General features: G+C 38.5%; 1 protein-coding gene across 1 annotated transcript in view; it reads left to right on the plus strand.

The window, feature by feature from the left end:
- The window catches only part of diaph3 (diaphanous-related formin 3), a 417,231-nt gene extending 393,069 nt beyond the window's left edge, over positions 1-24,162 (plus strand). Inside the window, exon 28 of the mRNA XM_067431466.1 lies at positions 22,659-24,162. Within this exon, the coding sequence (XP_067287567.1) occupies positions 22,659-22,918 (260 nt within the window). The 3' untranslated portion in view covers positions 22,919-24,162. The remainder of the gene's footprint in view (positions 1-22,658) is intronic.
- Positions 24,163-27,578: the final 3,416 nt, after the last annotated feature.

Consider the following 27,578-nt stretch of genomic DNA (forward strand, 5'->3'; position numbering starts at 1 on the left):
ATGATTATGAATTCTACTGAACCAGACTGAGAGACCATTTAAAGGCTCAGGAACCATTTGCAGGTGTTTTGGATTAATTAGCTGATTAGAGTGTGACACTGAGCCTACAATACTGAACCGTTTTACAATATTCTGATTTTCTGAGATTTAAAATTTTGGGTGTTCATAAGCTGTTAGCCATAATCATCCAAATTATAACACAGGCTTGAAAGATCTCATTTTGCTTGTAATGAGTCAATATAATATAGTTGTTTCACCTTTTAAGTTGAATTACTGAAAGAAATGCACTTTTCCACAACATTCTAATTTATTGAGATGCACCTGTAATATTATAAAATTCTGTTAATGTTTAGATTAATATTTTAATTGTTGTTGTTGCATATTTGATTACCATCTTTGCGTTAACATTGCGTTAACAAACATTTGCAAATGTAATAATAAATAAAAAAAATAGGGTCAGGTTTGTTGAAAATGTATGATAGTAGACCAGTGTCTGGAAACCCTAGAGAATTCAAATAATCTCCAAAAATGTGTTGTGCTATTTTGGTTAAATGCGAGATGAAACAAAGTAGTACATGCATTATGCTCAAGTATATTCTGCTTAGTTGGTACTTATAATATTATTTAAATATTGTTAGTTCCTAGTTCCTTGGAATTGGTATTCAGACTAATACAAATGTACATTTTAACTTCCTGAAATTTCTTAGAATAAATTTAAATGGTGATTTCAGTACGCACTTGCCATTTTTATTTGCAATATGCACCAGGTAACTTGTTCTCGACTGTGACTTAAGTAGTCTCCCACCGACAGACCAAAGACGGCTATTTGAAAGCAAAGAAAAAGCTTATTCTATCACATTACTGTAAGTCCTCACTCTTTTTTTGTCTTTGTCTGTCAGTCTCTTTCTCTCTCTCTGACTCCCTCCATCTCTCTGTGCTGTGAATGACAGAGGCAGTCCTAACAGCAGAGGGTTCACACACAGTGGTGACAGACAGAAACCCAAATCTCAGGCTAAACCTCACGGGAAGGGTTGTCACTGCTCGTTATTGCACTCATGCTCCAAACTAAAGCCGCGTAGTGTTTCCGAACACCACAGATGGGCTATGGAAAGAAGAAAGCTTGTAAAAATGCTTAACCCCAATTCTTCTTCCATTATGCATTTTAACTCTGTGAACCTGTTGCTGTGTTTTAGCATTTCAGAAACAAAAAAAAGTGACCGATATTGTTGCAGTACTGATAGAGGAAGTTTATGGATTTTGTATAGCTAAAAAAAAACAAAAAAACACCTGTTTTCCTTATTCTAATGTGTGCTCAGGCTCTCCAAAACAGAAATGGCAGTTTCGTTCATACCTCAGAGGACTCAGACCATTCTCTGACCATTCAGACACTCAAGCAGAACGTTATCGATGTCAGCCTGCACCAGGACCTCTACATCTATGACTCATTTTCCTTCTCCACTCTTTTCCATCCCCCTTCTTAACCATCTTCCTTCTCCTTTGAGTATATCTTTGTTTGCTATCTCTAATGCCACTTGACCAGTGCTGACACACTTTTCCTCTGAGGGAAAACAATTCCATCTTGGTTCGTGAGTATGAATTGAGCTAAGAAACAGGATATTTAATTGCAAATTTTAATGTAAGGAAGTAGAATTCAAATGAATTGTTCAAATGAATTGTACTGAAAATGTATTCAGTAAAATCCTTACAATTCTAATTCAGCTTTCTGTGGGTGTGGCCAACTAATTTCAAAACTGTGTTTTGTGCGTTTAGTGGACTTTTTGAAGCGTAGACAAGCTGGCCGTTGCCATCTTGCCAGCACGTCGTCGCACGTCACTCCTGGATAACAGAAAATGGGCAAAGAGGTGGGATGTGGGCGGAGCTTAGGTGACGCAATGACTAACAGACAGCGAGCTATCAACCTGTCCCTCAAAGTCACCACGCCTTTAATTATTCAGAACTTTAAGGCTTTATATAATATAAACGAATGAATTATAAAGAAAATTCACCCCCCTCACAGTTGCCATTAAGGGCAAATTTAGCCATATAGACCAAAACCAACATTTTACCAGGCTGTAAAAAAAAATGTTTTGCTGTAAAGTTGGGCATATTAACATGGGCAGGAACGTGCACAGGATTTTTGAGGGGCAGTTGCTCTGACCTAAAAAAGGGCACAGTCTTAGCCTAGAAATCTAGACGCACCCTAGTGGCAGCAAATCTAATGCCGCGAGTTTTGTCTAGCAACTCTCAATACCCTTCTGAGCTGTAAATGCCAAACTGGTCAGGCCAATCACATCGTGTATAGAGTCATCGAGCGGGGCTTAACATAACGGCCGAGTTGCGCTCGCGTGCTTCTAGTGAACACAGAAACTGGCAAAAAGTCTTTCGAATCAGCTTTGACCGCCACTCTGGAAGACTTGGAGTTAAGCCTTTCTCTGAGAAAAGAACAAAGAATGGCACTGAAGTCATTCTTAAGAAGGGAAGATGTGTTCGGAGTTTTGCTGACCGGATACGGTGAAAGTTTAATCTGTCAACGTGCTCTGCTTCACCTTCGTTGCTCTGGTTGGTTGTAGCGCTATCCAATTGCGTGCACGCCATGCAGAGGGAGTTTGAAGGGCAACCGTTTATCCCACCCCTCAGATTGAGCCCTGTCGATGGTGAGTTTCTTGACCAAACATCTTGATGAGGGTCTGGCTTGTCAGGCTAACAAAGTCTTCCATTCTCAATCCACAAGTCTTATTGTATCAGGGTGTCCGCGGGGTTTTAAAAAGTATTAAAAAGTGATAAATCAAAATTGTCAAATTTAAGGCCATTGAAAGTGTTAAATTTGGCCTCAGAGGTATTATTTCTTTCCAAATTAGGTATTATTTTTTCAGACTATCAGGTGTCCTATTATATTGAAATTCTATCTGCGTTCGCGTTAGTTCGTTTAAATATGGGCTTCAGCATATCTGGGCACATGATCAAAGATCTTTCGTCTCCGTCTCGGCATGTGTTTGATGCTGACGTCATATTCAGTGGTCGTTCGGCATCATCTCACAGCACTTCGCGCTCAACAGAAGTGGCTGGCTTACGTTTTATTTTAGACTTGCTTCAAGGCATATCTTCAACGACTATCCTCATAAGAGCAATCTTAAACGATGTATATATATAGTCTAAAATGAACAAAGAGTTGTGAGAGAATGTGGCGCGATACATAGACGGTATGAGATCCGCGTGTCTGTCTGAAAGGGACAGCAGCCAATAAAGCTTCCTGTCAGTAAAGTTAAAGAACAAATGGAACAGAGAAAATGACTCGCTGCTCTTGACTAAATAACTTTTGTAGCTTTAATAAGGATTAACTATTTAATTTATAGTTTATGCAGTGCAGACAGAATTTCTGTATATTTCCTTACTGTTAAGACAGGAAGGGCAGGAATAAACATGACATTTATTCTGGATTTATGTTAGCATTGTTTTAAGTTTATATTTTTGAAGCCTAATAATGAATGTAAAAAAAAAAAAAAATCAGTAACTGTATTGATATCAGTAATACTGGCCTTCATTCATAAAAAGATGCCATTAAAACAAGTATTTAAAATATACTGTCTTTATGTTGTTTCTACATTAATTTGATTAACTGTGAAATTATTATATTAAAAACGTACAAAAACTTTTTTTTATTGCGATTAATCACAGAAAAAAATGTGTGATTAATCTAGTTAAAGTTTTTAATCGATTGACTAGTTTTTAGTATTTTGTTTAATTCAACAACTTATCACAGTTATAGAAATGTAATATTTGGCTCAGGTTTTGTTGTTGGGGAAAAAAACACTAAATAATTTAATTGCTGAATTACCAATTATTAATTGAAATCAAATGTGTATGCAGTAATGCTTCTCCTTAACCAACTTTTGTGAATGTTGATATCTATTTTACTGTGTCTGAATGATAACGTATAACAGATTTCCTCCTTGTGTCCATTCTAAATCTATTCTTTTTTGTTTGTTATATATGTCAAAATCTGTGTGAATAATAGAAAGGTCGCTGATTAACACTTGCAATTCAGTGTCGTGATGGTTTTAAAAAAAATTCTGAAGGTAGTAAAAAAGGTATTAAAAAGTAGTAAATTTAACTTAAGGATTGCTGTATATACCCTGTGTATGCGTGTGTCATTGAATTATTGATTATCTTTCTAGATCAGCTTTTGCAAACCCCCAAAAATCATATCAGTAGAGTACATTAAGATTCTTACAGCTTTGAGTCCTTCATTCCCGTTGCTCTAGAACTCATCTGTGTCTTTATTGCGTTGGAGTGTGTGAGCCTCCATCAAAGCCAGTTCAGGACACAAACAACAGCCCCATGCTGTAGTGGGTCTTCCTTCTACTCCTGGGCTTGAAACACATCTGTGTTTTTCTGATCTCTCACTCCCTCTCTCTCTTGTTAAATAGGGTATTTAAATGTGGCTGTGGGTTCAATCAGTTTTCCACCTCACATAGGATTTTAATTCAGCATGGCTGGCATTCATCTAAACCCCCCTGTAATGACCATACAAACTTAATTATGCTAATAATCATGAGATCCACTCAGACCTCTATCCCCCCATGAGTTGCGGTGGTCTGCTCCAGGCTGCATCTCCTCATCTCCTGATGAATGCATTGAGGCCAATTGACCTCTGCGAACATTCAGATTAATTGCCTCTATCTTTCTCACTTCACTCTCCTCCTCTTCTTGCCTTTTCAGCCGTTTTAGATATTTGGAGAAAGAAGCCTTTCTGTAGCAGTACACTCACAGGTGTGTGTGTGTGTGTGTGTGTGTGTGTGTGTGTGTGTGTGTGTGTGTGTGTGTGTGTGTGTGTGTGTGTGTGTGTGTGTGTGTGTGTGTGTGTGTGTGTGTGTGTGTGTGTGTGTGTGTGTGTGTGTGTGTTGTACTTTCTGTTCTTTTTCAGATTCTGATGGCTGAGATTTTAATGAATGAGAGAGGTTGTTCGGGTTGTGTGTTTGGGTCAGATATAGGGGTTTGCTGAGTAAACAACAGAGTTTGGAACAGAACCTTGACATCTCAGTGTTATGTGAATTTTAAACCCAGTTTTCACTATAATACCTCATAACGCTGAGCAAATCTTTTTTGCTTTAAAAAAAAAAAAAACTTACTGAAACACTTACATAGTCTCACATTTATACTGCAGCATAGAAGCACCAGCGCTGTGTATCACATAATTGTATTCTAAGGTTTTTCAGGTGTTTAAATGCCATGGACCCTCAAATATGATAATTCTGCCCAATCTTAAAATTTTAAAGGCAGCTATATATTTTAATGTGAAAGGGCACATTTGCTTGTTTGCTAACATCATTTTTGTTCATGCAAGTCTTTCAGAATGTGTTAGTGGGCTGGTAATTGCAGGTAGGGCACTGCAATGGGGGGAGTGCAGCTCGCTGTGATGCCGTGAGCCTCCAAACCCTATTGCTCTGAAGCAAATTGTGCACAGTGATCTCTGGACATGTTTGAATCAACACTTCTATTTTATACCTGTAGCTTTGGTTGTGTATCAACCTACCTGCCTTTTTTCTTCTCTCTCTGGCCAGTTTTAACCTTCATTTAGAAATGGATTATGGTACTTTTAAATCCTGTAGCCGTATCCCCATAGATATGCGCGCACACAAACACATACACACACGCTCTCAAGCTGAGAGCTTTTGTCTTCTTAGCCCTGATCATTGGATCTACTCTCTGTTAAGTCAATAGTCCTTCAGGGCCACCAGGCGAGTCTCCAAATGACTGTACCTGAACACACCCAATATACACTGATGCAATTCAATTACTCCTGTTTCCCTGTTCTATGAGGTCAAGGGAAATGTTCACTCTCTCAATTGATTCAAATCAATAATTTCAATCTAATCTGCAGCCTGTCCTTGCCACCACATGCCACTGTACTATGTCTTTATGGATTATTGGTTTGTCAGATACAAGCTTCGCTGTGTGTTCTGTACATCATTAGCCTTCAGAGGACGTCTGAATATTTCTGTCGTACGTTTAGATGGTGTTTAAGAGAGCTGTGGGAACAAAGATCTCTTTGGTCTTCGGTGCCTGTTGTTGTTCGACCGGTTTTGATCAGGCTTTGTTTCATTGATAAAAAGCTGGTCAGATGTCAACTGCATTAGTCCAAGGTCACCGATTTGTGCATCTCTCATGATGCATTATCCATTAGAAAAGAGAGGGACATTTGTTCTGGTTCACATTAAATATGTCAGAAATGCTTAGTTTTTCACAGCTTTCATGTTTGACTTGCATGCATTTAAATATTCCTCTTAAAGATGTGTCACACTAGCTATCACACTATATAGCAAATCTCAACTGCTTGATTATGTCATTGAAGAATATGAACTATAATTTTGGCCAGCGATGTATCAAACGCTTACACTTTTTGTCAACTTTAGACATTCTACTAACGCTCATCATAGTGTTAGTAGTCTTTTAGGTCCAGGTTAATGCTGCACATGAACACAGCCGTCCATGTGATGTAAAAGAAAACATGACTCATTGGGCAAGCTGTCCTCCTCCCAGTGCTCCGAGGTCCAATTCTTATGCTCACAAGCCCACTTTCTACAGGGATATGGGGTCATTATAGGCACTCTGATTGGTGTGCGGCTATGCAGCCCCATACACAGCAGAGTATGATGCAATTTTTGACACATTCCTCCCATAACCATCATGAAATATTTGTGGAACTTGTGCCACAGTAGACTTTTCTTTGGCTCAGACCAGACAGGATAGCATTCTTTGACCTTGTGCATAGATTAGCCTTTGGTGCTCGGCACCATTGGGAGTTTGTGATTTGTCCCTATTTGGACCACTTTGGTAAATTATTACCACTGTTGACCAGGAGCAACCCACAAGCCTTATCGCTTCAGAGATATTCTTGCCATGACCTTGTCAAAGTCACATCTTTTTCTCTTGCATCCAATATGTTGATTATGAGAACGATGTTTTCTTGTCATATAATTTAATCAGACCTTAATATATGGCTTTGATAGGAGATGATCAACGATATTCGTTTCACTTGTGACTTGTCATAACTCATCAGTGTACTGTAAATGCATCTATACTGTTATAGCAAGTCTTGTGCCTTGACACCTGGCCAGTGGTTCAGTATGTACAGTTGGCCCAAGTTGGAAGAAAATACAATTGAATGGCTTTAGGAAAAAAAAAAAAAAAATTGTAAAAGAAGCAGTTTCTTCTAAACAGCGTCCGTTTATTGGTTTAAGCGTTTCTGTTCATGGGTTCCATCTGTAACATTACAGTTCTGAACCCAGTTAAAAAATTTTTTTTTTTTTAAATACTGCTTAATAGCTTTTTTTAACAAAAAAATGTACTTTATGCTAAATAGTTTTATACTAGAGCTTGTGACTAAACTTCGTAACTCCAGCAGATCCTCAAACTGCCGGCAAAACCTCATACAGTAGCTCCACCTGCCTCAATCATGAATAAAGTGATGGAGACAGTCTCTGCTTGTTTGCAGTGCAAGGGTAAATAAACAACTGGTTCTTTGAAGAAGTGTTTTCATTATTCAAAAAAAACACAATGTTTTAAAGGTTAATGTTTTAAGTGTTCATGGAGCCAAGGAGAGGGTCAGTCTAATATTTATCATAGCCTATACCGGCTGTGCACAGCACATCATTTTATAACAGAAGATTTTTCAGCAAATGCAATAAACAACAGGAAAAACTGAACACTTGCATAGCTACATTAACCTTTGTGACATGTATGTTGATGAAAACGTAATTCTGAACTTACTAATTCAGATGCTGCCATTCTAATGATAGACAAAACACAAATCTCCAACATTCACTGATGAAAACCCTTTGATTTTGGGAAATTGTAAATAATATAAATACACATGCAAGTGTCTGAACATAGTTCAAGTTCAAAAGTACTGTACAGAAGAGCAAGAATAGTTCACATACATAGAAATAAAACCAGAACAGAGTAAAAAATAAAAAAGCACAACTTTAAAAGTTAATATATCAGGGTAATCAGTACACTAAAGAAAATAGAAAAGTTTTTAACAGGGATTTAAAAATAGACAGGGAAGGGGCTAGCCTGATCTCTAAAGGCAGGGTATTCCAGAGTCGTGGCCCTGCTACCGCAAATGCATGCTCACCTCTACACTTTATTCTTAGCGCGTGGAACGACCAACAAAGCCTGATCACAAGAACGGTGTCTTAAGGAAGGAGTATAGGAGTGGAGGAGTTCAGAAAGATAGACAGGCGCTTTGTTATAAAGGGATTTATAGACGAAGAGGAGAATTTTAAAATCTATTCTCTGACATATCGGCAACCAATAAAGGGATCTAAGAATAGGAGTGACGTTCATATTTACGACGCTTTAAAAGAAATCTGGCAGCAGCATTTTGGACAAGCTGAAGTCGTGCAATTTGAGATTTAGATATACCGCAATATAAAGACATACATAAACATACATAAAGCCAAAATTCTAACTTTGACAACATGGTGTTTAATTATTAAAAAATGCATTGTTTCCTGCCTAAGTAGCGGTTTTAAACATGCTAAACTGCAATTATCGCCGGTTTCAAAACGCACACCATGCTAGCTAGATATTAGTATTCATTTTCATAATACTTTTAACATTTGGTGACACATCCTTGGAAAATCTTCTGCGACCCAAAAGCTAATGCCAGCGACTAACCTATGATGACTTGACATCTGAGTGTGAGCACGTTGGATTTGTTCATGTCACATTTGCATAGACTGTGCTGTTTGAATTCATGATTGGTTGACTGCCAAATTAAAATATTAAACAGAACAATAAACTAATGTTTCTAACCGGTTTATGGTAATTTCAAATAAGTGTTTCTGTGCAAAATGATTACATTTAATTTAGTTTTTCATGTTCCTGTTATAACTTTGTTCGTTCTTGGTTTTTATTTTCGTTACTTTTGAAGCCCTGAAAAAAGTATAGGTTTAGCATAAGTACTTTTTTTGTGTGTGTGTGTGTGTGTGTGTGTGTGTGTGTGTGTGTGTGTGTGTGAGCCATCTCCTTAAATGTGCTGTTTATGACCTCTCCTCAGATCTGATATATACTCCATCTCTCTCTGTCTTCGTGGAGGTTGTTGTGACGTTGTGCAGAAGAACACAGGAGAGGCTTATTGGTGCATGTCTTTTTAATTGCTCCGTCTTTGGCCAGGGGGGAGTGTAAAAATACGCACACATTCACTCACACCCACTCAATGCACGTGTGCGAAAAAAACAAAAAACATGCACGTCTCACCGGACAGTCATGCTTCAGTTAATTTGCATTGTGTTTTTTTTTTTTCCTCGTAACGGATCATCTGTGACCTTCAGCAAGGTCTTGTATTAAGTCTAATTGTGATGAGATGCCTGCCACAGTGGTGCAAGAGCTAAATGAACTATTAGTATTGCCCAGAAGACTCCCACCGCTGAACTGTTGTCTTGTATAATGATGTGTTGCTTACTATACCACTACTGCACATGAAAATGTGTGGTGCACAACTTTACCGCTCACTCATTACCCTCCCTTGATACGAGGTCTGCAAGTGTTGGCAAATGCATTAAAGGGTCTTTCTTTTTGTGTGCGTGCGTACGCAGTGAAAATACGACTCAAACTACTATAAATCGGTGCCTTTGTTTCAAATGTCAGGTTGCTTCATTATTAATCTCAGCATGAGGCAACTGAAAAGCAGCAGTAGGTATTTTTTGTTTGTTTATGAAGAATGTGTGAATAATGCTTTTGCATATTGTATTAAAGTCTGTTTTTACAGGCGGTCCACTTCAGAATTCACCAAACGTAACATCTCAAGTCGTTTTTATTTTTTTTATTTTATTTTTTTTATCAGAAGCATCGTTGCGATCTAATTAAATAAGAAGGACATTTTTTTGTGTGCTGTTTACGTCTTAACGCATGGGAAGAACTGCTTGCTGATTTTTTTCCCCTCTCCTGTTTGAAAGGGAAACGGGCGTGTGCCGGGTGAGGGAAGAGGCGAGAGAGGCTATGTCAGAATTGCAATGAGAGTTGACCTTTCACAAATGCACGTGGCATCTGCTCTTATCGCCTACGCCAAAAGTCTCATTAGAGATTATGAGCTGAAACAATTTGCCTTCTTTTGCCTCCATAGCCATTTGTTTAAGTTTAATTAAAAACATGTGACCTTCAACCTGCTTTTATACTGTCTGATTCGAGCTTCATTTGTTTCTACTTGGGTTCTGTTGACCGGAGCAGGATTAGGCAGGCTGATTTGATTAAATGTACCACATCTGTTGACATTAGTGCCATTATTATTGTTGTATTAACGATACAAAAGGCAGCACCGCAGTCGACCCGAATTCATTGCAGAACATTTAGCGCCCAAGGGTTAACACACCAGTTAGAAAGGATAAAAATGAATCTTAGCATTGTTTAAATGTCAATCTCATAAAGAAAACAAAGCCCATATCCTGTTAAACAGATAGCAGAAGTGTTCCTCGTCTTACCTGATGTATTTTTATGACTATTAACTGTAGGGCTTCATAAATACAGAATTGACAGTTGCTACTTTAGGCTCAGTGAGTTGAGGCATTGAGATTGAGGTTAGTCATAGGACTGATTCTTTCAGAAAAGGTGTCATTTAGTTGGAAATGATACAAATTTGAAATATAATTATGTAGAATTACAAGTACTTATAATCACTTACTGCAGTAGGAGTGCATATATTTATATATATAAACAGCAAAGTTATGGGGAAAAGCAGGAACTGCAGTGCATTTGCTAAAAGTGGACTTTTTAACAAGTTCTCTTTACTAAATCACCACAAAATAGTGTTTGTGTAGATAAATAGCTTCTCAAATAGTAGAATGGGATGCAACGTTTGATTTCCACACAGTGCATAAACTGATACAAAGTACTATGCAAGTCCTTTTGGGTAAAAATGTATTTATTTATTGTATACATTTTCCAGGTATTATGTCAGCATCTATTGGATGTGCTCAAATTGCGCCTGATCGGTTTGGAGAGCAGGCTAAGTAAGAGGAAGTGTGTACGGGTAGGGAGGGGACTGGGTAGAGGAACATACGTTTTGTAGATGCGGACAGCCTGTTTACCAGAACTGCCCTGTCTGTTTGTTAAAGGAAGCTCGGGAGCCTGATGGAGCCGCCTGTAATATGATATGGCATATGAGATTTTATTTTTAGGACAGAGAAGCCTCCGTAAGAAAGGTTTATGGGGTTTTGAGTGGGTTGATCTTTTTAAATATTCAACTTCAATGAAATATGGAGCATGACTTGAGGCTGTTTTGAATTCATAAGTACGTTTCACAAGGCTGGATGTGCATATTGAGAGCTGTCGAAGGCAGCCGAGAGAGAAGCCCGGCAACTTGAGGAGAAACACCCAGTCCAACTCAAAGTACGGAGTGGAGCGGAGTGAACTTCAAAAATACAACAACAACAAAAACCCTTAAAGGGGTACTTCAGCGCTGAGAAGATGACTGTATTTAAACTGGGTCATTTATGTAGTACAAATGTAAGATTATTTTTGAACTTGGTGCCTTCTGAGAAAAGACAGAAAATGTGTTTCAACTCCCAAAACGACAACAACTCCCAGAATGCCTCCGATGGTGAGAAATGACGGCATTTCCGTCCTCGTGGGGATTTTTTCCAGAAATAAAATGCATAATTCTCTCAACACTCGATCTCAGATATGAGGGGGGGCAATTCCGATAATTTGAATATACTACCAGGTTTCTACTGATACAAAGCTTAATGCTAATCGCTGAAGTAACCGTTTAAAAACAATAGTTCAGTTTGAGCCGATGATGTAACATCCCTTATCAGAAAAATCTGTGATTTTTGCCACAATGATTCTGATTATTGATTTCTAAAAATGCAATTTTAGAAATGACCCTCGACAGTCATTTCTGTCGACTGACCCTCGACAGAAGCATCTCTTTTCGATGGTAACAAGCAACAGGCTGAGGCTTATGGGAAACTAGTCTTTAATGAGAAGGGAAGTTAATAGCAAACATCAGCTATCAATGAAGTGTTGGTCGTTGCCAGCAGTCATTAGACAGCGTTAGCCATTATCCACGCGTGGAGGTGGTAATACATTACTGCAGAATCCGATCAATTATGGCCACCTCTCCCATAAGTCCCATCTTGGGTAACTGACAGTTCACTGTCTGCACCGCCCGCTCGACCCCCCCTCTTTCTCCCTCCTCGCTCCATCTGCAGCTCATCAGTCAGTCTACTCATTAACCTAAAGGACTGTGATTGGAGAAAAAAGGAGAGATTGAGAGAATGATGGAGAGAGTCAGTGTCTAGGGAGGGAGAGCACACAAACTGGGCTAGGCCTGAAATCAATAGCACTTCATGACGACAGACAGGAAAAAGAGGAAACCAGTGAGAAAATGTTAGAGGGAGAGAAAAAGGGAAATATTTTCCTTTAGAAATTTTACAATTAGTAATCCTAATTTTACAATTAGATTTTTAATTGATTCTTCTAAAAACAGCAGGCTTATTTTATTCAGTGATTATTACTAGAGTTCAAATGTTTGGGGTTGGTAAGATTTTTTAATTGCTCACCGAGACTGCATTACTCCATTACTCCAGTCTTTGTGGTCACACAATCCTTCTGAAATCATTATATTCTGATTTAGTGCTTAAGAAACTTATTTCTTATTATTAATGTTAAAACAGATTTACTGACTAATATTTTGTGGGAGCTGTGATGCCTCTTTTTCAGGATTCAAAAGCATTTATTTGATAAAGAAAATGTTGATAGAAAAACTTAAGTACACATAAATACATTATATAATATTTAATATTATAATATAATAAATGTATTAACTTTTGCAACTTTTGAACAGTAGTGCATATATCGGGGTTTTTTATGTAATGAAAAAACTGGAGAAGTCTATAATAGCATATATTTTTAAGTGATACATTTGATTCATCCGACTGCCACATTCAGATTTCGTTTTGCAGCATTAAGCATTATAACCTATATACATTATCACATTGCGTGTGCTTTTTGAGTGTGATGGCCAGTCAGAGGAGTTCAGATTAGTTATCGCTGAAACAGAGTTTTGTTCAATGCGCATGCTCTCGGGCAGAATTCTGACTGAAACTTCCTAAAAGTGTAGATTCAGTGTAAGGGATTCATGCTGCAGTGTAGTCAGCATCCTTGATTTTTATGGGAGTGTGAGTGTCCCCTATCTGTGTAGCCAGAATATGACCTCAAACTCCAAACACGAAGACATTTGTGTATTCTATTAATCAGCATTTAATAAGCATTATTTCAATATCAAGAGTACATTTGCCTGGCATAGGGTAACATCTGGCATTTGTAGTTTGTAGTTACTTGGGTGTAAATTGGGGAACATTAAATAGGAACATTATATGGTTGATGTTATTCAATGAGATTAATGGTAAATAGGGAAGAGCTATTTTGTATTTCAAAGGTTTGTCTATGGCCCTGCCACCTTGTAAAGTAACTATCAGTGTTACTGGACTCCTTTTTATTTACTTATTTAACATTGTTGTCTCCCATTAAATTATGTTAATCCGTTTCTGTGTTTCTGATGGTCAGACAGTATTGTATCTAACCATCTTAATGGTGTGTCAGTGTTATTTAAATAAATGTTTATTTTGTATTAAACCATATAGTTTGCCATTAATTAGTTAAGATATGCTGTGATTTTAAATTATAATTTTTTTAGATTCTTATTTTACATTTCATAGAATGTCATGAATATTTGCCTCAAAACTTTGTATGAATTCATATTTGTATGAATGTGTACGAATCCTGATGTGTGTAATTTATTTACTCTAAAATACTATTCCTTACACTTTGGTCTGGTTTACTAAAATATGCCTTTTGAGTGAGAGTAAAATACAGGAAAATTAATGTGGCTTAACAAAATTTTCACTAAACTCCAAGCTAATTTTCTTTTGAAGACAAAAACTTTGACTTAAACAAACAAAAAAAAAAGAGAGAGAAACTTTAGGCATCACTGAAAGGGAGTTTGGGAATTGTAAGAAAGATGGAGGAAGACAGCCGCAGACAGCGATATAAATGAGAGTGGGCTGGATTGAATAATTACCCATCCCTGCAGCACCACACAGACAGATGTCCTGTAGGAGAAAACGTTCAGGAAACTCATCAGGTTTGGCATTCAAATGAAGATTCCTTCTCTCTAATTACTTTAAACTCCAGCCCAACTTCCTGTTCTGAGGAGCTTCACAGAGACTTCCAGTTTAACGACTGATTTCATTTGAATCTTTGCTAATTGTGCAGTTCTCCCGCCGTTCGCCCTAGCCGTAACGAGCAGATTCCCAACGACAGATATACGTTACTTCCAATTAGAGGTATGATTTCGCCCACATGCATTTATCTGCACAAAAACATCCATGAACTTTGCATTTCCGTAGAGCAGCTCGTGAAGAGGGCCCAGCCGATCTGATCTCAGCAAACTGTCTGTTCCACTTAGCAACTGTCAGGAGACACTCTAGTGTGTCTTATCTGTCACAAAATTCTAGCTTTACAAAAGTCTCTCTAGCTTTGTCTCAAAGCTTATAGTCTGATGGTTTGCATCTGTGATTTCAACAGAACGTTTGACCGGGTTGACCAGCAGTGCTGGGTCTTCTTTTTGAGCTTTTGTTTCTGAAGATGAGTTCCATCAACATCTAAATGTTGACGATATTTACAATTTAGGGTGAACTATCCCTTTAAGGCAGTTGATGAATAACAGTCAAATCTAATTACTGCATGAAAGTCCAACTAAAGCAGAGGTGACGAGGGCATATTGAGCACTAAAATGGTGGTGTTGATCTCAGGTTATTAGTTAACATATAGACGTGATTACACACCATTCAATTGATCAACACTTCTCTGGGCTCTGGAATCCTTCTGATTACTTCTAAATGCTTGTGTTTGTTGTCCTTTTCTTGGAGGATCTATAGTATGCATCAGGCCATGTGCACTCCAATTCGTTTCTGTTTTCTTCAGAATGTTTTGGTAAGACAATAACATTCAATACAAACATTTACCAAATACAGCTCCCTTTTTTTGCAGAACGTTATGTTCTCAGATTGAATTTTTCTTCATCTTTGGGGCGGAGTCTGTATTATTGCTCTAGTTCTAGTTTGTTTCGGCCGATGAATGATAGTTAGAGCATGCGTATTAAATTACTTAAGAGCATATGTGTGAGCACTTAAGTATGACGGTCACACATTGTGACCTTCATGTATCCTGAACTAGTTGTATCCCTCTCTCATGTACATACTGTATGTATGTGTACCTCTTTTAACCATTGTTCAAAATGGCATACTGATTATTTTGTCAACATCAAAGATCTCTCTAGAGTCTCTCTGATGCTGAGATACAGATGTTTCATCTCAAAATCATGAAGCAACACAACATGCATCTCTCTCTCTCTCTCTCTCTCTCTCTCTCTCTCTCTCTCTCTCTCTCTCTCTCTCTCTCTCTCTCTCACTCCCCTCCCCCCCTATCCCCTAAACAAATATAATTTGGTGACATTCTCTTCTCTCCCCGGGTTCAAGTAAGCATTAAGCCGTTTTCATTTGTAATTAATTTTTGTGAGGCGCTGAATGCTGTGGGATTACAACTCCCCACTGCTGCTCTTTGTTAAAGACTCTGATTATTCAATACAACTGCAGCACTAAGAGAAAGACAGTTTATACAGGTACACACACCAGAATTGGAGTACAGGTTGGACCAAGACGTAGACCCCTTAAAGACTTAGATCTGTTGGTCCAAAATTCAGGCTGTGAAAATTCTGAATGAATGAGCAATGCAATCAAAGACATTGATTAAACCGCACTTTTTCTATTATTTGCTATCCAAGAACACCATATCAGACAGATTGCTGGAGACTGAAGATACTACACTAGTGAAGATCCTACTAAAGGGACGGCTTACCCCAAATTTCTGCCATCATTTATTTATCTTCATGTCGTTTCAAAGCTGTTATTCAAGTTATTTCATTTTTTTCTGTGGAACATAAAAGATGTTCTTAAGTTACCAACATTCTTCAAAATATCTTTAACAGAAGAAAGTCTTACAGGTTTGGAGCGACATTAGTATGTTTGTGTAATATGGTAGTGAGTATGAGGGTGAGTAAATAATTGGAGAATTTGCAATCTTATTGTAAAGACAGTGAACTGTTTTTGTCAATAAGTCAAAAGTCAGTGGGGTCCATAACCTTCAGTTCCCAAAAAGAACACAAGGCTAGTGCGAAAGTCTGGTATATTATGCTCCCTGAAGCAACACAATTCATTTGATTAATAAAGTTGAAAAAAGTTTAACTTTTAATTTAGTTTAATTAAGTTTAACAAATTACTTTAATAAAGTAAATTGAAACATATTCATTCTCAAATCAAAACATTGCTCATCGTACACAAACCTCAAACGTCATGACATTTGGTGCCCAGTGAGGATTTAGTTGACATTGAAGTATGTTCACATTTTAGGTTTGTCACCCATTGACTTTCATTTTATGGACAAATACAGCTGAAACATTATCTTCTTAGAAAGGCAAAATGAGTAATTTTTGAGTGATTTATTTTTTCAATAGTGGTTGAGGTGATTGATACTTTGGCATACTGGAAATAATAATAAAAAAGAAACCTGTCTGAGACGATACCCCAAAACTCAGACCCAAGCCATATTTGTGTGATCTCATACCATGGGATCACTGATACACAAACACATGCAAATACACACACACACACACACACACACAGAGGCACATAAAACACAGAGATGCACATGCAACATAGACAATGTCTTTGGGAAGAAAAGGAAGCCTCTGAATTATGCTGTTTTACTGTGAATCGTTACTATTCTCTTTGTTCTCGGTTTCATTGTTCATACTCGCTGATCCCAGAACAGCACACGGGCCAGCTTTGATATGCATGACACTTGCTTGGGTTCAGAGGTTATGCTGCTACTTCAGCTTGGTAATTAGAAAGTTACAGCCTCCCTGGAACCTCCTCTCCTCCTCCTTTTTTATCTGTTTAATATTAATGGCCTTAAATGTCAGTCCAAGAGCATAGAAACCCATAAAAACATGCTTTACCTGTGGCACCAGTGGGTGGCTCTTGGGTGCCCGGTGGATGAAGCATGTCTCTACTGATATGCTTAATTACTGCTTAACTCATGTAGGCATAGGGGATAATGTGCAGGTCATTGCTCTCCGAGTCCTTCAGTCAGACAAAGAGGGACATTAGAGCATCATGGGCTCTGAATTACAGCCCTCTTTATCAGTCATGGCTCCTCTCTCGCACTGGTCTCATCATTTGAGAGCCACCACGTCAAATACGGGCACACGGTCTCTCGCAGTCTGACATTGTTTGCCATTTGTGCAGAACCAAACCCATATTCTGTCGCCCAGGGTTCCTTGTTATTCATGTGGCAGCCTATAATCACGTCTCTGTGCACCGTAAGGCATCAATTAAGGCATTATTTATTACCAGTAGTTCTGGTCTAATTCACCCGCTCAGAATTAGCTCTGATTTCCCTCGACCTTGTCCGCATGTGCCATCTCCCCCTTTTCTGCCTAAATGTAGATAAACGAGTGCGCACATATTCCAAACGAGAGAGGGCCAGTAGGACAGCCTGATCATTAAGCTAAATTTAGTCATCAAACCATAGTGTTACATCAGCCTACTTTGGCTTACGTGAATGCTATAATTCACAGCAGGCGAACTTCATTCCTCATGCATTGTCCCTAGAAAAAACTCAGACTTTGCTTTGGCTGGTAAGTGGCAGCCCAACATAGTACCATTATTTTTTTATGCATGATATGCATAATATATTACATTGTAGGGGATAAACAATATATTTCAGATGTTGAAAATAATTTTTAAAAAAATATAAATTTACATATGTATAATTTTGTGAATGCTAAATTCACTTGTATTTTTTTGGTGTTTAAATTGCTGTTTAAAATGAATGCTTTTCTTTTGAACTTTCTATTCATTAAAGAACACTGATTTTTATTATTATTATTATTATTATTATTATTATTATTTGCTTAACATCACATCATACATACAAATTTTCTGAAGGATCGTGTGACAATAAAGATTGGAGTAATGCAGAAAATTCAACATTGCTATCACATGAAAAATTACCTTTAAACTATATTGAAATAGAATGCAGTTATTTTAAACTGTAAAAATGTTCACAATATATTATAATAATTCACTGTATTTTTTTTATAACAGTAGACTTGGTGAGCATAATAGGCTTATTTCAAAACCATTTTAAAACTTTTGAAAAGTAGTATATAAATATATAAAACGATGATACACATGATGATAAATAATAATTAAAACAATAAGCTTTGTATGTACGACCCTGAAACGCACTGTCAACGCAAAGCCCCATCAAAGGACTATCAGTAGCATGAATGTCTACCCTGTTCCTCCCACTGAGCAAAGTCATGTTAATTTCCATGCAAATGTGACTTCAGCCATTCACCAGGTGCAAATTCCAGACTTAGAACGCTAGATTGCAGTCAGACGGATGGTATAATCATTCCTAATACTTCTATAGATTTTATGGCGAGCCGTACGGCATGCAGAGCGGGAAATTATGTGTCACCGATTGCATTGTGCGGAGCTACTAAAGTCCCGAATGGTGTGAGACAGGCTCCATTGCAACTAATCGGACGCCTGTCTGCGTGCAAGCTCGTTAGGTTGATCAAGTGCCCTCATCTGCTGTCACGTTCCGTCGAGTCTCCTGCCAAAACTTCTGCCGAAGAGTGGAGGAAAGAAAAGAAGGGAGCAAAGAGATGAAAAGAAAGCCCCCAGTGCAAATGCAAATTGAGCAAATGATCTCTAAAGTCAGAAACCGGTATTTCAGCCCCATTCGATTTGAAGAGAGGAATGAGAGTGTATTTCTCAGATGGCACAGTCTGGACGTGAGTGAGTTTTTATGAGCTAACTGAGGAGATGTGTACTGATGAAAGGAGCGGGGCATTCAGGTTTCTACCACTGTGTGTTTGCTTCATAGACACTTGAGGGAATCTGAAAGGATGGACAGAGTTGAATGTTTTTAGAATATTAATTGAACATTATTGGCCACAGAGATAAAAGATTAGATTGGAAACCTGGCCTGCAATAGAATACATGTTCTACCGTATTAAAGGAATAGTTCACCCAAAAATGTCTTTTACTCACCCTCATGACATTCTTCAATGAAACACAAAAGGACACTTTACAGCGAAAGTGAATAGATCCAAAAAATTGGTGCCAGAAAAGCCATTATTGATTTACAGAATCATAAACTCTTTTTATGAGGCACAGTGAAGCATTTAGCTGAACGTTATAGCTTTTTCTTAAGTTTAATTACTGTTAATATTTTTCCAGAACCTAGATGGAAATAACTGTATTAGAGAGCTCGACTGTCACAGCTGCCTTTTTTCCTCTCCTCTCTCCCCCTTTCTCTCACTACTTGTAAAATGTTGGCATCTGCTGTTTCTTGGTGGATGCTGAAAAGAACAAATCAGAAGTCATGTAGTCTTGCAGAGTCTCCATTGTAAGTCTCCCATTAAGACACACAGACCTCATCCTCACTCTAATGAGACACACGCAGCCTCTCCATTTCAACAGGGTCAGTTTGCAGCACCAGAGCGAGCAAAAAAGTAGTAGAGAATAAAGAAATTAAGCAGTATAGAGCCAAACAAAGTCATGTGGAGAAAGAGAACGATTATTTTAAGACCGGGAAACAGCAAATGGGACAAGCAGGAAATGAAGGCAAAAGAGGAAGAGCCAAAGAGACTAATGAAAGTGGCCTGAAGCATAGGGCAGAGAGCGGCACACAGACAAACGAGTGCACATTCTCACAAAGCAGTAATGAGAGCGCAGGAACTCACTACCACACACACCCGACCGTGGCTCTCCACACACTCCTATACTGTACATTACAACCACCATTCATCGCAGACCTCTCGTTTACTCTGTATGACACAATGGACTGCATTCTATCCCATTTATTTTATGTTTCACTATTGAGAGAATGCACAAAATTCACTACCATTCAAGAAGCACATTTGTTAGATAAGCCATGAGATTCTTTACTATTTTCTACATTTGAAAAAGGTCAACATGCATGATGGCATTCACACATTATTTATCCTTACAGTTATTGACTTGTACATAATCACACACAACCTATAGGGACTAAATTTAAAGGGGTGGTTGCATGCGATTTCACTTTTTTAACTGTAGTTAGTGTGTAATGTTGCTGCTTGAGCATTAACAGTATCTGCAAAGTTACAACGCTGAAAGTTCAATGCAAACGGAGATATTGTCTTTTAAAGTTATTACTTTTGTCAGGGACTGTACATTTGGCCAATCTAAGACCATTGCGTTTTTCGGAGGGAGGGGCTTCATAGAAGCAGGAAGCAAACGAGCCGTTCAAAGGACAGTGGGGAATGCGGTGTGGAATAAAGGTCAAATATAAGAAAAATTGTGTTTTTAAAATAAAAAAAAGTATTAAGACATTTTATACTGTGCCCCATAAACACAAGCAACCCTAGAAAAAACACACGGAACCACGCCTTTAAGATATATTAGTAGTGTGCTTGTGAATGCCAATGATAGCATCAATTATTTGCCTCCTTTTATTAAATAATTTTTTCAACCTCCTTTTGTCAAGATAGCAGCTCTAAGTCTTCTACTATGTATAATGCCTGATGAGTTTGGAGAACACCTCACAAGAGATCAGAGAGCATTCCTCCATCCAGAATCTCTCCAGATCCTTCAGATTCACAGCTCCATGTTGGTGCTTCTCTTCAGTTCACCCCACTCATTCTCTATAGGGTTCAGGTCAGCGACTGGGATGGCCATTGCAGTTTTTTGCTTTGATTTTGATGTTTGTTTTTGGATAACTGTCCTGTTGGACGATCCAAACATGGCCCAACTCTGCCATTCTTTAATGTTGAAACGATTTTTAAAACTATTTATCATTATCTTTATTCACCAACTGTGAATTGGAGACCTTTAGAATCTTTTATGAGGAGATACCAAATCAACTGCAGTTGAGAATTTTCTGTGATTAATTTGTTGTAGGAATGCTCCTTTATTGCAGCATTTTTGCTTTGCTGTGGAATTTTATCACTGGCTCGCTCTGTTGTTCTTCATCTTTTCTTGTTTGTAGAGATTGTCCTTGTTTAAAGCACTCATACATCACTCTGTCCCTCGCTCCTGCATTGAAGTGAACGAGTGTGCTTCTGCACCTTGGTGAGACTCTGTTTGTAATGCTGGAGCAGTTTTTTGTTTTGCGCCGTGGCTGTAATATATGCTGTCATCAGAGAGCCGAGCCCAGCACTGTAATCGCCGCTGATGTGATGATAAAACCATTCGGTCTAGAACCAACCAGGAAAACTTATAGTAGTCAGGCACACCTTCCCGCACAGCATCCACACAGGTTAATTCAAGGTCAGATGAATATGGAATATTTTCAGCTTTTTCCCCTACAAAAAAAAAAAAAAAAATGCATACATACATAAACCCTTTCCTGGGTTTATAATGTTAATATACAGTGGGTCCAAAACTCAAGTCCACATCAGAGTATATATGTCTGATGTGGACTCGAGAATTTATATATAATATGAAAATATTGACCTTTTTTGCCTTCAAAACATAATGTTTTCATAATGTTCATGAAATGACTGAACATTAGGAACATTAAGATGGTTGAGTCGTACTGTTTTTACCCACTTTTCAATTTTAAAATTTGGTATGTCCACCTTTTGAAGCAATTACAGCAGCACATCTCTCTGGCATAGTGTCAATGTATTTCCTCTGAGAACTTCAACACTAATGTCCTCAATGCTTTCTGCATCTGAAGCCAAAGGCTTTCCTTTGAATGTACAGTAGAGCTGTCCAGTTTATTTATTACTCCCCCCAGATATGCTCGATAGGGTTGAGGTTTGGACTTTGAGGGGGCCAGCCCTTTAAAAGTACTGTACTCTAGCCAGTACTCTAAAGTCATGCTTCATGCGAGACCACATTAGATTGATTTTTGAATTTTAAATACAATTTTTTTTTAAAACAAATAAAAGTATGATTTGAAAGTAAGATGCTGCTCTATTTATATGTATCTAATCTAATACTGCTGCTATTAGTTTTTTTTATCAAGTTTTTTTCTTTTTATTTATTAAATTATGCTGATCATATAAGTTATAATTCAAAATCAATGAAAAAACTCCTCTGCACATATCTCTCTCAGTCTGTATGGTGGTGGTAAGAGTGAGTGAGAGAAGGACTGTGGGAGGTTGTGTCAGTCTGATGGCTTTAAGTTGTTCAGGTAGATGTGTTGGGGTAGTGAAGCAGTACAGAGTATTAAGTCAGTGAGACGGCTTCCCACCAGCCCCTGCGCCACAACACAGATCAGAGATTTAATGCTGGAAACTCTAGAACAGCGGCAGCTATAAAAAGGGCGAGAGGTGACGGTACTGAGGTGAGCGAACGTCTGCGCCTCTTTAATTTTTCTTGTGTTGTCATGCTGTCGGCTGCATCGCTCTGTCTTCCTCTCTCATCTCTTTGATGACTCGTCTGCACAACCTCCTCAAAGAGCTGCTAACTTTTATAAACGTTTTCATGAGAACCTTTTTTTTTTCTCTCCCCCCATCCTTCCTGCAGAAAACATGAAGGCACCTCTGCAAAGGTCACGATCGCGGCAGAATATCAATTTCAACTCGACGCGAGCACCCACTGCCAAGGAGCCTCATTACGAGAGCGAACCCCATCCGTCTGCAGCCCATAGGCCGACCCACCGGCCTGAGAGGGAGAAAGAAAAAAACAGAGAGCGGGAGAAGGAAAAAGACCAAACTCCGACACTTTGCTCATCCAATGGTGACACAGACGTGGAGGCCTTGCTCGCCCGCCTGCGTGCCCTGTGATGACATCACCGCCTCCTCGGACCTCTCGGGATTGACCTCTGTAGTCACTACGGTGACACGGACACAAAAAGAAGCGCAAATCTCGCGGTCACCTTTTGCTAATAAATGCCGGCGGGGTTGCGCACATTGGCATAGAAAAAGTCTTAACAATTAACCTTTCCCTTCCGTCTCCTGTGCCCTTTTACCTCCAACAACAGACTTCTTGTCCGCAGAAGTGCGAGTCATTGTACTGCTCGGGTCCAGGATGAAAACTCGTCGCTGTTTTTTTATGAAGCAGCTAATTGCTCGGACGGTTTAGAGTGACCTTTGGGCCAAGCACTTGCCTCTTTTTTTAATGTCATAAACAGACCAATTATTGCTCTTTAAAAGGCTTCACACTGCTCTTTAAGGCACTACGGTATGCGTCTTTTCACACATGCAGACGCTTTGAGTGATAACAGTTTACATTTGTCAAATCAAATTGACCCTTTCTGCTTTCAGACTCATATTACCCCAGCTGTGTGTTCTGCATTCATATGAAAAGTATATATATATTATCATATTTGATCAAATAGCTATATCTTAAAATGTTTATTATAAAGATAAATCACCTTTATCAGTGTGATTGACTTATGTTTGTTGTTATGTATGTTAATGCCAAATTAAACCTTAAACTTTGTATTATGCATGAAAATCATTATACTTATAGCGATTACTGATGTACTCATTTGTTTGAAATAAAAAAAAAGAATGTATTAGTTGTGTTTTGTCCCCCTCAAGAGAGATGGTACTACGCAAGAGCAGCGGTTCTGTATTACGCGAGCCGCTGACGGCAGATCCCCGAGTTCCAGGAGTATTTGTACTACTTAACAAACCTCGCTGATATAATGCACACTCCTTCTCTGCACATTTGTTCTTGGATCTGCTGCTTTTCCACATAACGTTTCCTTTTTCTTTTTTCTTTTTTTTTGTTAGACATTTGATTTCTTTTGTTTCCTTCAGTGTTTGTCTGTCTCATTGTGCGCGCGTGCATGTGTTTGTCTGGTATTTTCTCATTGTATAATTGACAAGTTTTCTCATTCCTCCTCATGATGTTTTCTGTTCTGCTCTTCCTGATCTGATTTTCCTCTTTACAGCTCTCAATCAGGCGTGACATCAGAATGAGATTACCTGTGAAATCGCATCTCTTTCTCTCTCCCCCCTCCCTGGACTTACTGCACTCGCATCACCTTTTTTGATTCTTTGAAACGACATTCCTGTTATCGGATAGACATTATTGTGGTGACGTCCTTTGGTGAAATGTTTCAAATAAAATAAGGAGATGAAAAACGATGCTAAGAACCCTTTTTTTGTTTTTTTTGTTTTTTGTTCCACTTACACATTCAGCTTTCCTCATTAGGCTTGGGCGGTAATACGGTAAAATGGTATACCGCGGGATCTAAAAATAGCAACGGTATCAGTTTCAATACCGTCAAACCGTCAAAAAAAACAAAAAAAACAGATCAACTTACATATTGCTGATCAACAATTAATTATTAAATATTTAATAAGTTGAACTAATTAAACTATTTACATATTAAATACTATTTATTTATTAAATGCCTAAATATGTGTATGCGTTGTTGTGACAGCGTGGATAAGAAAGAGAGAGAGAGAGAGGGGAAAAGACGGCGAGTCGGGCACTGAGTTATTATCGAAAAAGAACACAACTTCTGCAGTTTGGAAGTATTTGGGGTTTTGACGGTAAATACAGACGAGGCAATTTGCAAATTGTGCAACAAAAAGATGACCGCGAGAGATGGAAATACCTTGAACCTAAGGGCGCATATCCGAAACCACCATCCTCACTGCTAAGTGGATGAAAAACCGAGCGCACCCTCGGACTATGCTGTAATATTGCCGAAGCCTTTTGTCACACAGCTGGCAATGTAAGCAATAAGCATGAACTCCACAAAAATCATGTGGAGTTCATGATTAACTCCACAAAAGTTAATTGTTCATGATTAACTTCACACAAAAAAAAGTCAATTGTCTGACAATTGTCTCATAACGGTAAGCATAAAACGTGCAGAGAGTTTCTCAGGGGCAGGGGCTCAAATGTAAAAAATAAAATAAAAATATAGGCCTATATATATATATATATATATATATATATATATATATATATATATATATATATATATATATATATATAAGCCAAGCCAACAGTTTGTTGACGCTGTCTGAGCCTTACATCATAAGGTTTTAATTATTCACGGTAATACCGTATACCGAGGTAAAATAGGGAGGAGGTTTGACGGTATCAAAATTTGGATACCGCCCAAGCCTATTCCTCATTAAAAGAGTGCATATGTTCTCTCGCATCCTCTCGTTCATTCAGAAATCTCATTTTATGCACTGTTACCTAAGAGTTGGGGTGAGGACAGGAAGGGAGGGTGGCACCTCCTGGAGAGATGAAAGTCTCTGTTACCCAAAATCACACCATTTATTGTATTGTAAATAATAATTAATGCTGTTTACAAAGGTGCACGATCCAGTTTAATTAATCCTGTGTAAATGTGGGAAGCGGTTTTGGCCGGGGACTTCATTTCTCCCTCACACAGCTGCAGGGCACTGGTCTTATTTAGATTATGGGAATGCCGGTAGCTTAAAATAAAGGAGTGATAACGGATAACTTGCTGTCTACCACATACTTGGCGAGCATCATAAGTGAATTACTGATATTGGCAGCAACTGCACATGCCTTTTAAATGGTGCTTGTCGGAGTGACTTGACTAATTGTTGATTGCTGCTAAGCTATTCAAGCATAAAAGATAGATGACCTTGACAAATGGAAGAAATTATTTTTTTGGGATGGTGGTGTTTTTTGTTTTTCATAGAACTTGGGGTTGTCATCTCCCTGAAAATTCATGGGTAATTGACATGGCATTTCAAGCAGTGACGGCAGAGCTTCCGGCGGACTGTCTTCTGTATTCAACTTGTGAAAAAATCGTAACTGGCCATCGGATTTTATGGAATAAATAAAAAATATTGATTCTGGCCTTCTGTATACAACTTAGAAGAAAGTCATAACTGTCATTATAACATTTAAAATTATAAATAAGGATATTTTTCTTACACAAACGCATCGAATCCCTTTAGAAGGCTTTTGTTAACCCCCTGGAGCCATGTGGATCAGTGATGCGCGGGTTGATCCAAAATGAGTGGGTGCCTGCGGTCACCCGCGGTTACGAGTCATCCAAAAATATTTGTTATGATATTCGGGTCTGTTGGGTCGTTTGAAATAAAGATGCCAATTAAACCTTTTTAATTTATATAGTACTAGTCACAATTAACTATGAAATACATTGGCACTGAAGATCATCTGCGTTCCACCATCAAGTGCAGTCAGTGCTTGATTCAATATTATTTCTACACAGCATGAGGAAAGCTTAAAATGAGTAGGCTAATCTTCTGTTTTAGGCCACCAAAAGCAAAAACATATATATGTGTGTGTGTGTGTATATATATATATATATAGAGAGAGAGAGAGAGAGAGAGACCCATTCAGCATATTAGAATAATTTGTGAAGGCTCATGTGCAGGGGCGGCGTTTACGTATGGCAGAGGGCAGTTGTCATACCGTGGCATATATAGACAAGCAGGGGAAATAAATAGCTCATGATGCTGCTAGTTACAGGTCCTTCTCAAAAAATTAGGATATTGTGATAAAAGTTAATTTTTTCCATAATGTAATGATAAAAATTAAACTTTCATATTTTAAATTCATTGCACACCAACTGAAATATTTCAGGTCTTTTATTGTTTTAATACTGATGATTTTGGCATACAGCTCATGAAAAACCCCAAATTCCTCAAAAATCTCAAAAAATTAGCATATAATTTTTACGAGAGGGTAAGACACAGTAAGAAATTTCTGAACGAATAGGCTGTTCCCGGAGTGCTGTATCAAGGCACCTCAGTGGGAAGTCTGCGGGAAGGAAAAAGTGTGGCAAAAAACGCTGCACAACGAGAAGAGGTGACCGGACCCTGAGGAAGATTGTGGAGAAGGACCGATTCCAGACCTTGGAGGACCTGCGGAAGCAGTGGACTGAGTCTGGAGTAGAAACATCCAGAGCTACAGGTGCCGCATTCCCCAGGTCAAGCCACATTTGAACCAGAAACAGCGGCAGAAGTGCCTGACCTGGGCTACAGAGAAGCAGCACTGCTCAGTGGTCCAAAGTACTTTTTTGCATGTCATTCGGAAATCAAGGTGCCAGAGTCTGGAGGAAGACTGGGGAGAAGGAAATGCCAAAATGCCTGAAGTCCAGTGTCAAGTACCCACAGTCAGTGATGGTCTGGGGTGCCATTTCAGCTACTGGTGTTGGTCCACTGTGTTTTTTAGCAGGGCAAGGGCATCAATGCAGCTAGCTATCAGGAGATTTTGGAGCACTTCATGCTTCCATCTGCTGAAAAGCTTTATGGAGATTTCGTTTTTCAGCATGACCTGGCACCTGCTCACAGTGCCAAAACCACTGGTAAATGGTTTACTGACCATGGTATTACTGTGCTCAATTGGCCTGCCAACTCTCCTGACCTGAACCCGATAGAGAATCTCTGGGATATTGTGAAGAGAAAGTTGAGAGACGCAAGACCCAACACTCTGGATGAGCTTAAGGCCGCTATCGAAGCATCCTGGACC

The sequence above is a fragment of the Pseudorasbora parva genome, chromosome 22, assembly GCF_024679245.1.
Source record: "Pseudorasbora parva isolate DD20220531a chromosome 22, ASM2467924v1, whole genome shotgun sequence".
NCBI lineage: Eukaryota > Metazoa > Chordata > Actinopteri > Cypriniformes > Gobionidae > Pseudorasbora > Pseudorasbora parva.